Here is a 12,608-nt window from a genome sequence, read left to right as displayed (position 1 = left end):
AACACCTAGAGTGCGCTCTGGTCATGTGACTGTGTGATGCACTGCAGCAACAGTTTTTTTTCCCGCTGAAGGTTTGGATACCTGCTTGGAGCTGTTGCGCGCGCAGAAAAACTCTTCACAGTTTTTCCAGCGGCACTTGAGCAACTGGAAGTTGGCACCGGTGTGGTGACTGATCAGGTGTTGTTGCAGATGCTCCGACATCCCGAAGACCAGTGAGCAGCCGTGCCACTGTCAACACAAAGCTTCATTATTGCAGCCCTGGAAGTCTACGGAAAGACGAGCTCAAACCCAAACACAACACAAAGTAGTCATGGGAAAAGGCTATGACACAATTAACTGATGGGGCCTAATTGCATCAGGCCTCTTGGATAAATCAGTGCAAAAGATGCAAAGGCATATAAAAAGAAACATTTATAAAATACTGTTTTTATCTTTTGTTGTGTTTTTGTTTCTTGCTGTGTCACAATGGAGTCTGAGTGCTTTTAGGTCTAGTGTTTGTTCAGTAAAAAGACATAAGGTTTCCAATCAGAGGAAGCACATCAAATGGGTTTCTGTCTTACCCAGCAGCGGTAGTTCTGCATCAGGTTCAGCTTGACAGCTTGTACACTCCCATCATAGCATCCTGTGTAGATCTGAAACAAATGGGTTTTTGTTTAATATCTTATTTCAGTCTTGAAGCTAAAAAAAAAGCTGCTAGGAGAGGATTTATGTCAGGTTCCAGGCTCTTACCATGTTCTTGTAGACAGCCATACACAACACCATGTCCTTGTGTCCACCGTAAACCTGCAGCTGGTTCTGAGACTAAAGAGAAAAAAGACTTTTACTTTGACACGTGACAGAAAACAGCTCCCGTTTCAAAACAGTTTGGCTTTCACACATAACTGAACTGGTAATACAGCTTAATAAAGCATCATTTTGACTTTGGTGTGTTTGGGAATGCAAACCTGTAGGTCGTAGACTCGAACGAGTTTGTCCAGACAGGCGGTCACCATCACTTTCCCCAGGACGGTCACCACGGTAACACCATGACTGTGGCCCTTATAAACACGCGCCAGCTCCCCTGTCTGACGCACAGCGTGAAGAAGTAAAGGTAAATTACAGTTCTCGGGTGTTAAATGTGTTAAAATAAATAAATAAAAACTGAAAGTACACGTGGAAGATGAACTCACATGGATGTTGTGAGCATAGACAGAATGATCACTGGATCCGCTAAACACAAAATCATTGACCACCTGAAGAGAAGCAGAAAAGAAAACCGATGATTTAAAATCCCTTTAAAATGTAAAAAACATTGTTCCTAACCTGTTTTAGCAGGGTTTCTTTGTTTTTTTGACTGAAGCAGACTAATAATTCAAACCTTTCTAAAACAGAAAAACATTTCCTGCACAACCACAGGAGGAGACTTAAATTAGAGTCAAATGACTTGTTGTGAGATGATAATATTCACTACTTTTCATTGGGAGGCTCCAGCCTATTTGTTTAAATGTCGACTTGTTTTGTCCTGGAAGTGTACATACTTTTTAAATCCTTGTTCTGTTTCTCTCAGATGTCATGGAGTCTGTTCCAGCAGGGATAAAGTGTCCCCGCGGAAGGCAGGATTTCAGACCTGACCTACCGTCATGCAGAGGACGCTCTTGTTGTGGCCCTCCAGCGTGCGCAGCAGCAGTCCGTTCTTGGCTGCTCTCACGCTGATGGTGCTGTCGTAAGAGCCGACCAGCAGGATCCTCTGGGCTCCCTCCTGCGACGAGGCGAGACAGCTCACGCCACGCGGGCCGTGGCACTCGAACACATCCATCTGCTTGTTTGTCTAAACAATCAATCGGGGCGAAAAACGATTGTCAACGCAGGCTGGCGGAGCCAGGCGCCTTGATGGCGCCTCACTGAATTTCTAAAGCGATGTCAAGCCTCAGCTGCAATCAGAAACTGCCTTTGAACATTATGCTTTTTCAAAAGACAGTGTTCTCACCCTGAGGTTAAACGACACCACTGTGCCGTTCGCCAGACCAGCGTATAAGGTCTTCCAGCGGCTGTGAAGGCAGAGGACTCGGTCGGACAAAGAGAAGTGTTGCTCAAATTCTTGCGTCTGTAGACAACATGCAACATCAGAGAGCATCAGTCCGTAACGCCACTTTGTGTTGTTTCAATTCTTTTATCAGAACAAGTGTGTTTTTACCTTGAGACTGTAGCAGCGGATGGTCTGGTCACTGGAACCAGAATAAAGGCGGTGGTGCAGGCATGGAGCTGCCGACACCAGTAAACAGGTCACTTTGGAGCTGTGACCCTCAAACACACCCACGCATTTATGACTCTGCAACAAAGTAGAAATGAACAGCTACAGTTTCTGAAACAACTGAGGTGGTGCGACATTGTTCATCTTCACCCACCACCAGGTCAAACGCTCTGATGGTTCGATCTCCTGAGCACGTGTACAGCAGCCCGTTGTGGATCTGGATGGCGTTCACCGCCTCTTGGTGGCCTTCGAACCCCCCTTCCATCAGAATCTCATCCCCACCTTGATCGGAAAATGCATCTAAGAAACAACAAGCACAAATAGATAATGCATACAGCAAACAAACAAAACAATAAACACGGTTAAGCAAAGTAAACCACACCTTATCTTTAAAAAATATAACTAATAACTCAAAATGTGTCTGCAAAGCTTATGTATTATATTCACCCACTGACGGTATTTCATATCATAACTTGATTAGTTAGAAGATCAATTTGCTCCGTTTAGTTTAAAAATAACACACCCATAAAATCTTAAATCTTAAAAAGCTCTCCGGAGATGAACGTACCTGATGAATTCTTGGGCAATGTGATGGCAAACGGCAAATCACTGCAGGCAAAAAAAACAAAACAGGAAAAACATTCAACCATTACATTCAATACAAAGGCAGAATATTTATTCCCACTGGCAGGAGTTAGAACTGAAATTAATGCTCCTGTGGGTTTTTTTTTATTGGCACTGACACTATTGTTTTCCTGTATTTTTAGCTTTTAACTATCTTTTTGCTACTTTTAACTACTTCTCATCACTGACAGCGTTTCTGCAGAAAATGCTAATTTTTTAGTTAAAGATGAGATCCGATAGTACCTGTAGGGTAAATTTCTACAATATTTAACTTATCAAGTGTTTTTTTTTTTGTATTGTATTTCCAATGAACCTTTTAAGAACATTTTAAGCTAATTAAATAGTACCACATATGTGTGCAGTAGCAGCGTGTCTAAATTAAGTAAGCCAAGTGATGGATTGCATTTTAGAATAATTATAATTTTAAATACAAACCTGACAAACGTCAACAAAACTACCTCAAATACAGATTTTTCAGCTTCTTTGGACCTGTACATATTAGGCCTGTCATGACTCACCTCTCGGAGGATTTACACAGATCTATGTCACTGGTGGAGGAGACCTTGTTGCAGGCCAGACTCTGTGTCTCAGGCCTGCAGGAGTCTGGGAGCAGTCCTGGAGGGCGAGGTGGCAGTAGGGATGGATGCTGCTGACAGGCTGCGGTGACCATGCTTTCCTCTAAATCAGTGTTCCCCAAAGGATCAGCAGGGGGAGCTTGATGCTCTGCTGTTTTTTCAGGGGAGTTTTGGTCTTCCTCCTCAATATTCGTGGTTGCAAGTGGCAAACTGAGCGTCTTCTTGTGGCCATCTGTATCCATGGTAACCTCTCTGTCATCCATGGGCTGACTGGAGGTACTGACCTGAGAGCCTCCGCTGGGTCTCCGGCGCTGTCGCAGCCACCTTGGCCTCGCGACCTCTTCCTCTATCTCAGAGTCGCTGCTCTCAGGCTGCTCTGTCCCCTGAGCCTTTTTCAGCACCTTCCTCTTCTTCAGCTTCCTCACACGCTTCCCGCTCCTCAGTTCAGACGGCGAGGCGAGCACATTACAGACCGAGGGGGACGACACCGACTGGTTGTCTGCGTAGTCAACAACGCTCCCAACCTCAGAACCCCGTCTGCTGGGAGGCTTTATGGGGCCTTTGGAGTCCGGCAGCGGGCCGCTGTAGTTGCTCAGAGCTTTAACAGACCTTTCTGCCATTTCAACCTGCGCAGGCAATTTCTCTTTGCGCTCTGCAGGCTCCACACAGTTAGTTTGGAAAGGCTTGAGTTTTCTTTCAGGAGGTGGCTGAACGTTACAGACGGGATCTGCAAAAAGTTTCCAATGGAAATGGATTAATCCAGTTGTAATCTAAATATAGAGCTGACAGGATATTCTACAGGGAGTAGTGGGTCTTGGCTATTTTTTTTCTTTGATACACCATGTCTAGTCATAAAAGATGCATCAGTCAGTGAGTAGTACAATAAATAAAGATGAATGCATTGGTAATTGTCTGATACAAGCAGGACCTCTACGCGGATCCATTTTGGCCTGAATGATGTTACCTGGAGCTGTGGCAGCAGCGACTGGCAGCTCTGGAGTTGTGCTGTGAGCACAGAGGGTCACACTGTCCACGGTGTCCAGCTCGGAGCTGACATGGATTGGAGACTGGGGCTCCTCCTTGATAACCACAGACAAAGGAAGGCCGGAGGAGGGAGGAGAAGCACATTCTGCAGCGTGATTGGAGCTGGAAATAGCAACGTCCAAAACAGAGGAGGGCATGACTGGCGGCTCAGTTTCACATGAATCCATCTTTTCTTCTTTTAGCTTGACCAGAGGTGCTTCCTCACTTGTACCTAAAAAATGCACAATAGCAACTTCATTCCACAATTTAGTACACACAACAAAGATTTAACTATATTTGTTTAATTTTTGTGGCTTCTAGTAGCTGATGGTAAAGTTTCCTGCAAAATATAAATACAATAAATGTTTTTACCTTGCATTCCTTTAAGTAACTCGATTCGTTGGTTCCTCAGTGTGCTCATCTCCACGGTAATCTGAGGAACAACAAAGCCACATGTGAACTTTTATGGGTTTAAACATTAAACACTGCACTAAAATATTTCAGATGAGACAAATACAAAACAAATCTTTAAAATCCTCAAACATAAGGATGCTTTTGCATGGCTTGCAGCATGTCAGAGATGACCAGCAGGTTATATACAGTAAGTCCACACAAACACGTGCACGTTCACCTGCTACCAAAACGTGAAAGTTTAACGTTTGTGATATTACTTGATGTTAATATACACCTTCCTAAGCGTGTTTAACTACAAAGAGAGATGGTTTTCATACAATGGGGATCGTATTTTTGATGATGTACCTGCTCTTTAACCAAGATGAGTCGCTGCACCTCCATGTAGGCGGCCTCCAGTGCCGCCCGTGCCTGGATCAAGCTGGTGTCAACGTTCTGCAAAGACCGACTCAGCTCCTCTTCCCTCAGTGACACCGTAAGCAGCTGGTCAATCTGCAAACGCCCTGGAACGACAGCAAAAAAACATCTGATACACCAGCGACTGTAAACAGTGTCTGTAAATGTATTCATCTTTTGGATTTGAGCCACAAACCTCTTTTAGATTTGAGCTTCCTTCTTTTGCTGTCGTGTTCCAGGCAAGATGCCTCTCTACTGGGAACATCCTAAAAACCAAAGATAAGAGTAGTGGTTGCACATTTTGCCTGATAATTCAAAACTCTGACAATAAAAAGCGAGAACTTGTTTCCCAAACTCACCCTGGCTGCCCGCCGCCTCTTCCCTGTTCCCTGACCGTCGTTCTGCTCTGCCCCTGAGCTGCTGTCGCAGAGCACTGAATCAGACCGCTGGAGAACTTTCACGGCCGTAGATGTTAGTTTGTCTGGAAGCTTCTGCGCTTTGCTCTCTGACTGACGCTGACGGTCTGCTTTCTCTGGCGCAGATATGGAACCGGGAGAACCCGTGGATCTGAGCTGCTCTGAACCGAGACCTTCTCTCGGCGCTGTTTCCTCTGAAGTAAAGGATGCAAACAGGGAATGAGTCGATGCCGGCGCAAGGATGCTCTCTGACAAGGAGCGTTTTCGGGAGGTACCCTGGACAGAGACGTCCATCAAAGACTCCCACTGAAAACCCTCTAGGAGGGGTATGTCCTCCTCCTCTTGGCTCTGGCTCTCCTGCTCACATGGCACCATCTCTATACCAAACCTTGAAGAACAGAAGGCAAAACAAAAGGCTTTCAGAACAAAAAGCCCATAGATAAAGATGTTCAGCTTTAAATTTCAGATCGAGCTCTCACCTTGGAATGCCCTTCCCCTTGTCTTGTTTCTTTCTAACCTCCTGGTACACCTGCTCCCAGTTCACATTGCGGCGCGTCCCAGATGAGCTGATGAGCTGCCGCACAGTCGGCTTGAGGCCAGAGTCCTTCTCCGTGTCACTTCTGCGCGCCTCGCTTCGATCGCGCACCCGCCTGGCAATGTTGAGGTTTGGCTCGTGGCCGGTTGTTTTGCTCTTGGAGCTCATGTGTTTGGTGAGGTCACGTTTTAAGACGGGCGGGAGGTCAAGTTTGGACAAAGTTGACGAGTTTGTCCCGGAAGCTGCATTCGCTTCACCACCTCTACAGGTGTCGCTCTCTGAGGTCTGCCCTGCCTCTGTGACCTGCATGGCCTCGTCTGGGACCGCCGAGCAGCTTTTTTGCTCCACCTTCTTTCTGCTTTCTTGATGGTTCCTCGCTGATGCTGCAGGCTCTGCGCTCTCTGTGGAAGAGGTGCTAATTTGCAGCGACTGGACAAACTTGCTGCTGTCCGAAGATGGCCGTGCAGGCTTTTCTACCCTGTATGTCACAGGCGGCGATGGTTTAACTGAATTGTGACCACAGCTTGTTTCTTTGTTCGCTTCACTTTGTTTGCGCCCCTGCTCCTTTTGCTGCTCCTCCGTCTGATGTGTCACCTTCCACCTGTTGTAAACTGAGCTGTTCAAAGAGCCCTTCTTTTCAGAAACCATCTGTCTGGCTGTGTTCAGTGATTCTGGTAGGTGCCTTTCCTGTCTTTCCTGAAGGGGCCTAACAGATTCCTTTAGTCCACTTTGCTTTCCTGTTAGTTTGGACGGTGGTAGAGCTTGACTGGAGGCCTTGTTGTGCTGAGCTCCACTGATGGTACCAGAAACAGAAGAATGAAACAGTGTCTTATTTGGCTTTTGACTGGAGGAGCCAGAAGTAGAATTTAGGCTCCCGCCGGTCGGGGAAATGTTTCCTCTGGTGCTGGTGTAACTCCTATGACTGAGATTAGATTTTGGCTTTGTTTGATACCTCACCTTGTCTTCCTCACTTGAGATCAAGTGTCCTTGATCATGCTCAGGCTGGGAGTTCCTGTCAGAGACACTGATTTCATGCTTTTGGGGTTTAGGAGCTTTGTGGTGCTTCTCTGGCATATTTGGTTGGGTTTCACTATGTGGTCCAGAAGTGACTGGATACGGTGACCAGCGACAGCCTTTGTCCAGCTTCGGATTGCTACCAGAAGTCTTCAAGTTCGTACTACTGTTGTGGTCTGTTTCTGTCACCTCATGTTGAAGCCCTGCTTCTTGCTGACTCCCCTTGTTGTTCCCCGCACTTTGAAACTGATTAAAAGCCTGGGCATAAAAACTGGGCGAAGCTTGAAATAAAGGAGGTCCCAGGAAGCTCTTGTGCTGGGCCTTTTGAGCATACCTGGAAATATTGTTTTGGCCATAGAGGCCATAACTACTACCTTCACTGCTGAGCCAAGGCAGCCGGCTTTGCTGATTGCCATGATATGCGCCGTAGCCCCAGGTCTTGTTACCTCGCCCTACGTGGCTATCGTTTCTTCCACCCGAAAACTTATCAGACGCCCATTTCTGTAAGTTAGGTGGCTCCTGAGCGTGCCAGGTGGCACTCTTCCCTTCCTTGTTGTGATGGTGCCACGGTCTTGCGTCTTCTGTGCTGACATTATAATTGTTCCTGTGCCAAGACCTCTGCTGACTTGAACCACTGAAGCCCTGCAAAGGCGGCTGATACACGTGCTCTAGGCGGTAACGCTCCCTAACTTCCTTTAGTCTTTGCTGAAACTCTTCTTTGTTCTTTCGTTCCTCTTCTTCTTTTGCCAGCTTTGCAGCCGCCTCTTCCTTTTCTTTTCTACAGACAAACAGAAAAAAACCCACACGTTGTAGAGTTCATCCCTGATATTTTACCACCCTAATGGCTACACCTTTATTCATAAAGTCCAGCATTTTGGGTGTTTGACTGGCAATCATTTGGAGAAGGCGTTAATTTAAGCCTGCATCTGTTGGAGCTCTGTATTTGTGGTCATGCTTTTTTTTTAGCCTACAGACCTGACATATGACTCCAGCCAGAGCTCAGTGTGAAGCTGCGACTAAAAGGAGCCTGTGAGCACGGCTGAGCAAAATATGACTATACATGGCATATGTAGACACAACTTAGACACAGACTTACACTGATGTGTACATTGCTGTTAAGTAACAAAAAATTCAAAGCATAAGTGTTTATTATTAAATAAAACAAATATTGTACCAGTTAATACTTTGGACTGAAACTGAACTTTGTATTTAAGGTATAAACCTAATCAACCTTTTCTTGCCTAAAGGCTACTATTCCAATAGATTAGGAGAAAAAGGACTTGCCTTATCTGTTTGTTTCTCTTTTCTATCAGGTCCACCAAAGCCTGGTCAAAGTAGTCTTCGTCGTGGTTGTTCCCAGCATGCTGTTTGTCAGCAGTCTCCACGTTCTGTTTGTGCGTGGGACTGGAGATGTGGCTGGCATAGTCAGTCAGGCTTCCAACCTTCACCTTACACACTCTGCACTCGTGTCCGCAGTCCCTGGGGAGAGAGGGCGAGAGCGGACGTTCGATTGATCCTTCTGGCATGGCTCTGATCTCATCTGGGTTGGTTTTCCTGCCTGAAGAGTCTGCAGCAACGCACGCTGGTTCTACTTTCTCTTAAAGTTGAAAAGAAATTCAGGAAAGGAGAATACTCAACAATCCTTAAAACAAGTCCAAATTGTCTATCTGTCACAGATCAGGAGGTATCTAACTTGGGATTTTTCTCTTGTTAAAAAAAGGTTCAAATTTTTATCATCCTGATCTTGTGTTTTTTTTTCTTTCCTTTCCTCAGCAGACCATAAGTGGCAGGGCGAGGACAGGAGGAGCAGCCCAGCTGGACCCTGGCAGCAGACTAATCTAGCTGTTCAGGTCCAGCCACGCAGCGCAGCGCTGGGACGCGTGGAGGGAAGAGAGGCCAGCGCCCTCAGCTTAGTCCGCCTTCATGATGGTGTCCGCTGCGCTCTGACACTCTACAGAAGGCAATGTCTGTATTTGACCTTTCTCTGCGCTCCAACAGCCGGAACCCAGCCCCCGCCCCCCGAGTCGGCATGTGTTATTAGAACAGGCCTCCGGATCCTGACAACCCACCCTATGATAAGCCTGTGAAACTGAAGCTGAGTGCAGCTGCTCACAGCCTCCACTTCAAACCTCTCCCATGTATGCAGTCCCGTGATTCTGTAAGGTCAGGAGCTCTGCTGGCTCCCTCTCAATTTCTTCTTCAAATCTGTGTCATGGCGCGCCTCCATTTTATGACCTCTCGTGCAGTTGGCAAGCACCACAAAGATAGAGTTACTCGTTTCTGACACAATATTTCTCAGCTCTTTGCTAGTAAAGTGATACACTTTGCAAATAAGAACAGAAAAAATTAAAGGCCTAAGATTCCTTGAAGGAACGCATACCGATCGTTGCCTTTCATGCCAGAGTTTTAGACTGAAATCATCTTGTGTGGAGAAATGACAGAGTTGTGGCCTTGAAAATAATGTTATGGGAGATCTCACAAAATATGCTTGCAATTGAAGTGTGTACTGAGGTTCACTCTCAGCTTCTACTTTGCTAAATTTAGATCAATATCTGTAAAACTGACCGAGTTATAGCCATTTTTGTGTTTTCTAAGATCAATTATCTTTGGTGGCCATCCTGAACATACATCCAATGGCTACTTTCTGCACGTTTCGTCAAGGTCAGAGTGTTTTAAGAAATGAAAACTCACACAGCTATATTTTAACACTTACTCAACAGCTTTTCTTCAGATTACCAAAACTACTCCTGACTGTACAGCTCTAAAAGACCCCAAGATCCTAGTAACTCAACATATCAGAGCTTGAATACTTTACTTCAGATTCTTGGATTTCAGCAACAGGCGTCATACTTTCAGTAATCTACACGGGAGTCACAGGCGAGCCATTAGCCTTCAAACGGTCACGCCTGTTGTTCCGGAGGGATTGTGTCTAAATATATAAGCTGCAGTTGGAGACAGCTGCCCGTATGTCCACTTGCCCCATATCTGCGGACACATGCATGTGTCCTCACGTGCCTTGGACGAAACAGACCAAGACAAACTCTTAAAAGAAAGTCAAACCTTTTATATGAACATCAAAATATTTTAAAACTATCAAGGCAATTATCTAAAAAAAGAATTGCACGTTTTTTTGGGGGGAGGGGATAAAAATCATTCAACATATTTTAATCATGGCATTCAAAGGGAAATTTTAGGCTTTAAATTGACCAATTTCAGATAATTAAGTGAATTTATGGTATGAAATCAAACCCGGTAATGTGACAACATTAACATATGAGTAGTTTATCCAAAAACTCACCGGCCTTTGAGCTTCTCCAGTTCACGATGGTGAAGCATGCTTCTCATGTGCTCCTCCATTTCCTGCAAATTTGTTTCAAGAAGTTTGATTTATTTTGACACATTATAATCCTAAAGTTTTACACATGCCTCCAATGCAGGCTAACACTAGTACAGAGGAATACTGATGTAGAGGTTTTAAATAGGTATAATAATATAACCTTTACATTTATATATATTAACTCAAAAAAATGTAAAAATATATGGGAAAGCAATGACCTATTCAGTGATAAACACTGTTTTTTATTTAAATCTTTGAATGGACATACTTTTTGTTTTGCTTACAAGTTGTTTACATCAACCTCCTGCATAATCAGAGATCCTGGATATATAAAATGAAGTAGTATTTACACATTTATAGCATAACTAACACCTCTTGGTTAATTTACCTGCTTGGAAATGCAGACGATTTCACAAAGGATGCACTTTCTGTCTGTTGACATTTTGAACGGAGGCGAGTCTCAGCCCATCACTGTCCACAAGGAGAATTTAAGTTAAGGGAATCATCAGAGGCAGCGTACAAAAGGTGAAAGGAAATCTCGCAATATAGCACTGGAATCTCTGTGTCTCCATGTGTTGTGTATAATGACAACAAATACGGCCACACCTGTGTTTGCACTGTATGTTGGAAGCTGGGATTTCAGCAACTCGGACTCTTTAAACCACCCAAGCAAGCCACACATATCTATTCCCCCAATGCCTCGGTGTCACAGCCCAAATAGGGGCAGAGTTCAACTTGGACGCTGATCTAATTACAGTATGCTGATGGAGCAACTCTGCTGCCACAGGACAGAGCCGTGACAGCATCGAGGACATGTCTGGACATGGGGATACGACACAAGCTCCAAAATGAAGGTTTTAGCTAAGATTAAGTTGACGAGAAAAAGCCGAGCCCATAAAAAAAAAAAAACAACTTTGTTTTATTCTGAAAATGTTCTTTCAGGGTACAATAAAAAAAAAGTTCAGCTAAAAGTTTTTGAACTAAACTTCAGCTAAATTATGTTGTTACCTCAGTTTTGCTATCCTAAGATATTTACCAGTTGGAGCAAAATAGTCTGATACAGCTTGAATTGTTAATTAACTCTATAATAACATTATGATAAATAAAAGTAAGAGTCCAGAGATTACATTAGGTTAGACTGACCTTTATTCTATTTCTGACATCCTGAAATTCTTTCTAAAAACTGGTTTAACCTTTCTCTTTGCTCCAAAAGTGCCAAAGGGTAGGTTCTTGTACTATTAGGATCATGTTCAGTCCCAGTCACTGAATCAAGACAAAACCAGAAACCAGAAGAAAGTCCTAACATTGAGTCTGACCACTCCTGTTTCCATGATGGCCAGAGTTCTGCCTGATGGTATTAGTTTTAATCAATGTTTTAATTGAAACAAAGCCTTCTAATTCATTGTCTTGTGCAACACTTCCAGAACGATTACAAGTTAAAACACACAATATCACAAGCTACATTTTCTGAGTTGTGCAGCTAAAAACAAGTTAGCTTGCTAACATTTACCCTACCTGGAGGAGCAGTTCAACACCACGAATCGTTATTATATTCCCACAGTTAAAATTATTTAGTTAGCATAAATGAACAAGACTTAGAAGGGAATTTGGGTAACCTGCGGAGGCTTGTTGAACTTTAGCTGATAGTTGACACAGCTAGCTTAGCTTCTCCATTAGCTGTTATTTGCAGACAAAATTAGTAATAACTGTTACTATTTAGACCAAAGGACCAGCCGACTGGAAGAACTACTGATACAAGTCGTGTCTAGCAATAAAATAATTGTTCTCAGAGGCAGTTAGTTAAGTTGGTTAGAATTTAAAGCTAAAGTTAGCAAAGAAAGCAATTTGATATTCAATTAAAACACTACATTTAATTATCTAATTATTATCATGGCAGCGAGCAGCTGAAACAAGATGTTTGGACGCAATGTATACGTGTTTTAGACATGACTGTATGCTACCTTCACAACTTCCAAATGTGTGCAGGACAGTATTTTGGTCATCCACAGCTGAAGCTAACAACATCCTGCTTCGAGTCCTCGCCCCC

The 12,608-nt window shown here is 44.2% G+C and overlaps 1 protein-coding gene across 3 annotated transcripts in view; it reads right to left on the bottom strand.

Annotated features, from left to right (window-relative positions):
- znf106a (zinc finger protein 106a) overlaps positions 1-12,608 on the bottom strand; it is a 14,413-nt gene extending 1,805 nt beyond the window's left edge. The window contains exons 1-22 of one of the 3 annotated variants that reach the window (XM_017413779.3): positions 12,523-12,608; positions 10,950-11,032; positions 10,523-10,584; positions 8,509-8,703; positions 6,155-8,002; positions 5,951-6,063; positions 5,619-5,869; positions 5,456-5,525; positions 5,212-5,366; positions 4,825-4,885; positions 4,394-4,684; positions 3,373-4,156; positions 2,799-2,839; positions 2,385-2,530; positions 2,174-2,308; positions 1,967-2,083; positions 1,616-1,807; positions 1,170-1,232; positions 945-1,064; positions 730-801; positions 561-632; positions 82-228 (exon numbers count right to left, since the gene is read on the bottom strand). In XM_017413779.3, the coding sequence (XP_017269268.2) occupies positions 82-228; positions 561-632; positions 730-801; positions 945-1,064; positions 1,170-1,232; positions 1,616-1,807; positions 1,967-2,083; positions 2,174-2,308; positions 2,385-2,530; positions 2,799-2,839; positions 3,373-4,156; positions 4,394-4,684; positions 4,825-4,885; positions 5,212-5,366; positions 5,456-5,525; positions 5,619-5,869; positions 5,951-6,063; positions 6,155-8,002; positions 8,509-8,703; positions 10,523-10,584; positions 10,950-11,003 (4,989 nt within the window). In that variant the 5' untranslated portion in view covers positions 11,004-11,032; positions 12,523-12,608. Of the gene's footprint in view, positions 1-81; positions 229-560; positions 633-729; positions 802-944; positions 1,065-1,169; positions 1,233-1,615; positions 1,808-1,966; positions 2,084-2,173; positions 2,309-2,384; positions 2,531-2,798; positions 2,840-3,372; positions 4,157-4,393; positions 4,685-4,824; positions 4,886-5,211; positions 5,367-5,455; positions 5,526-5,618; positions 6,064-6,154; positions 8,003-8,508; positions 9,183-10,522; positions 10,585-10,949; positions 11,033-12,522 lie in introns of those variants that run through there. The other 2 variants (XM_025005202.2, XM_017413770.3) reach the window with 2 other exon arrangements.

Source organism: Kryptolebias marmoratus, linkage group LG10, assembly GCF_001649575.2.
Source record: "Kryptolebias marmoratus isolate JLee-2015 linkage group LG10, ASM164957v2, whole genome shotgun sequence".
NCBI lineage: Eukaryota > Metazoa > Chordata > Actinopteri > Cyprinodontiformes > Rivulidae > Kryptolebias > Kryptolebias marmoratus.
Note: the sequence above shows the minus strand (reverse complement) of the source record. Positions and strands in the feature narration are given on the sequence as shown.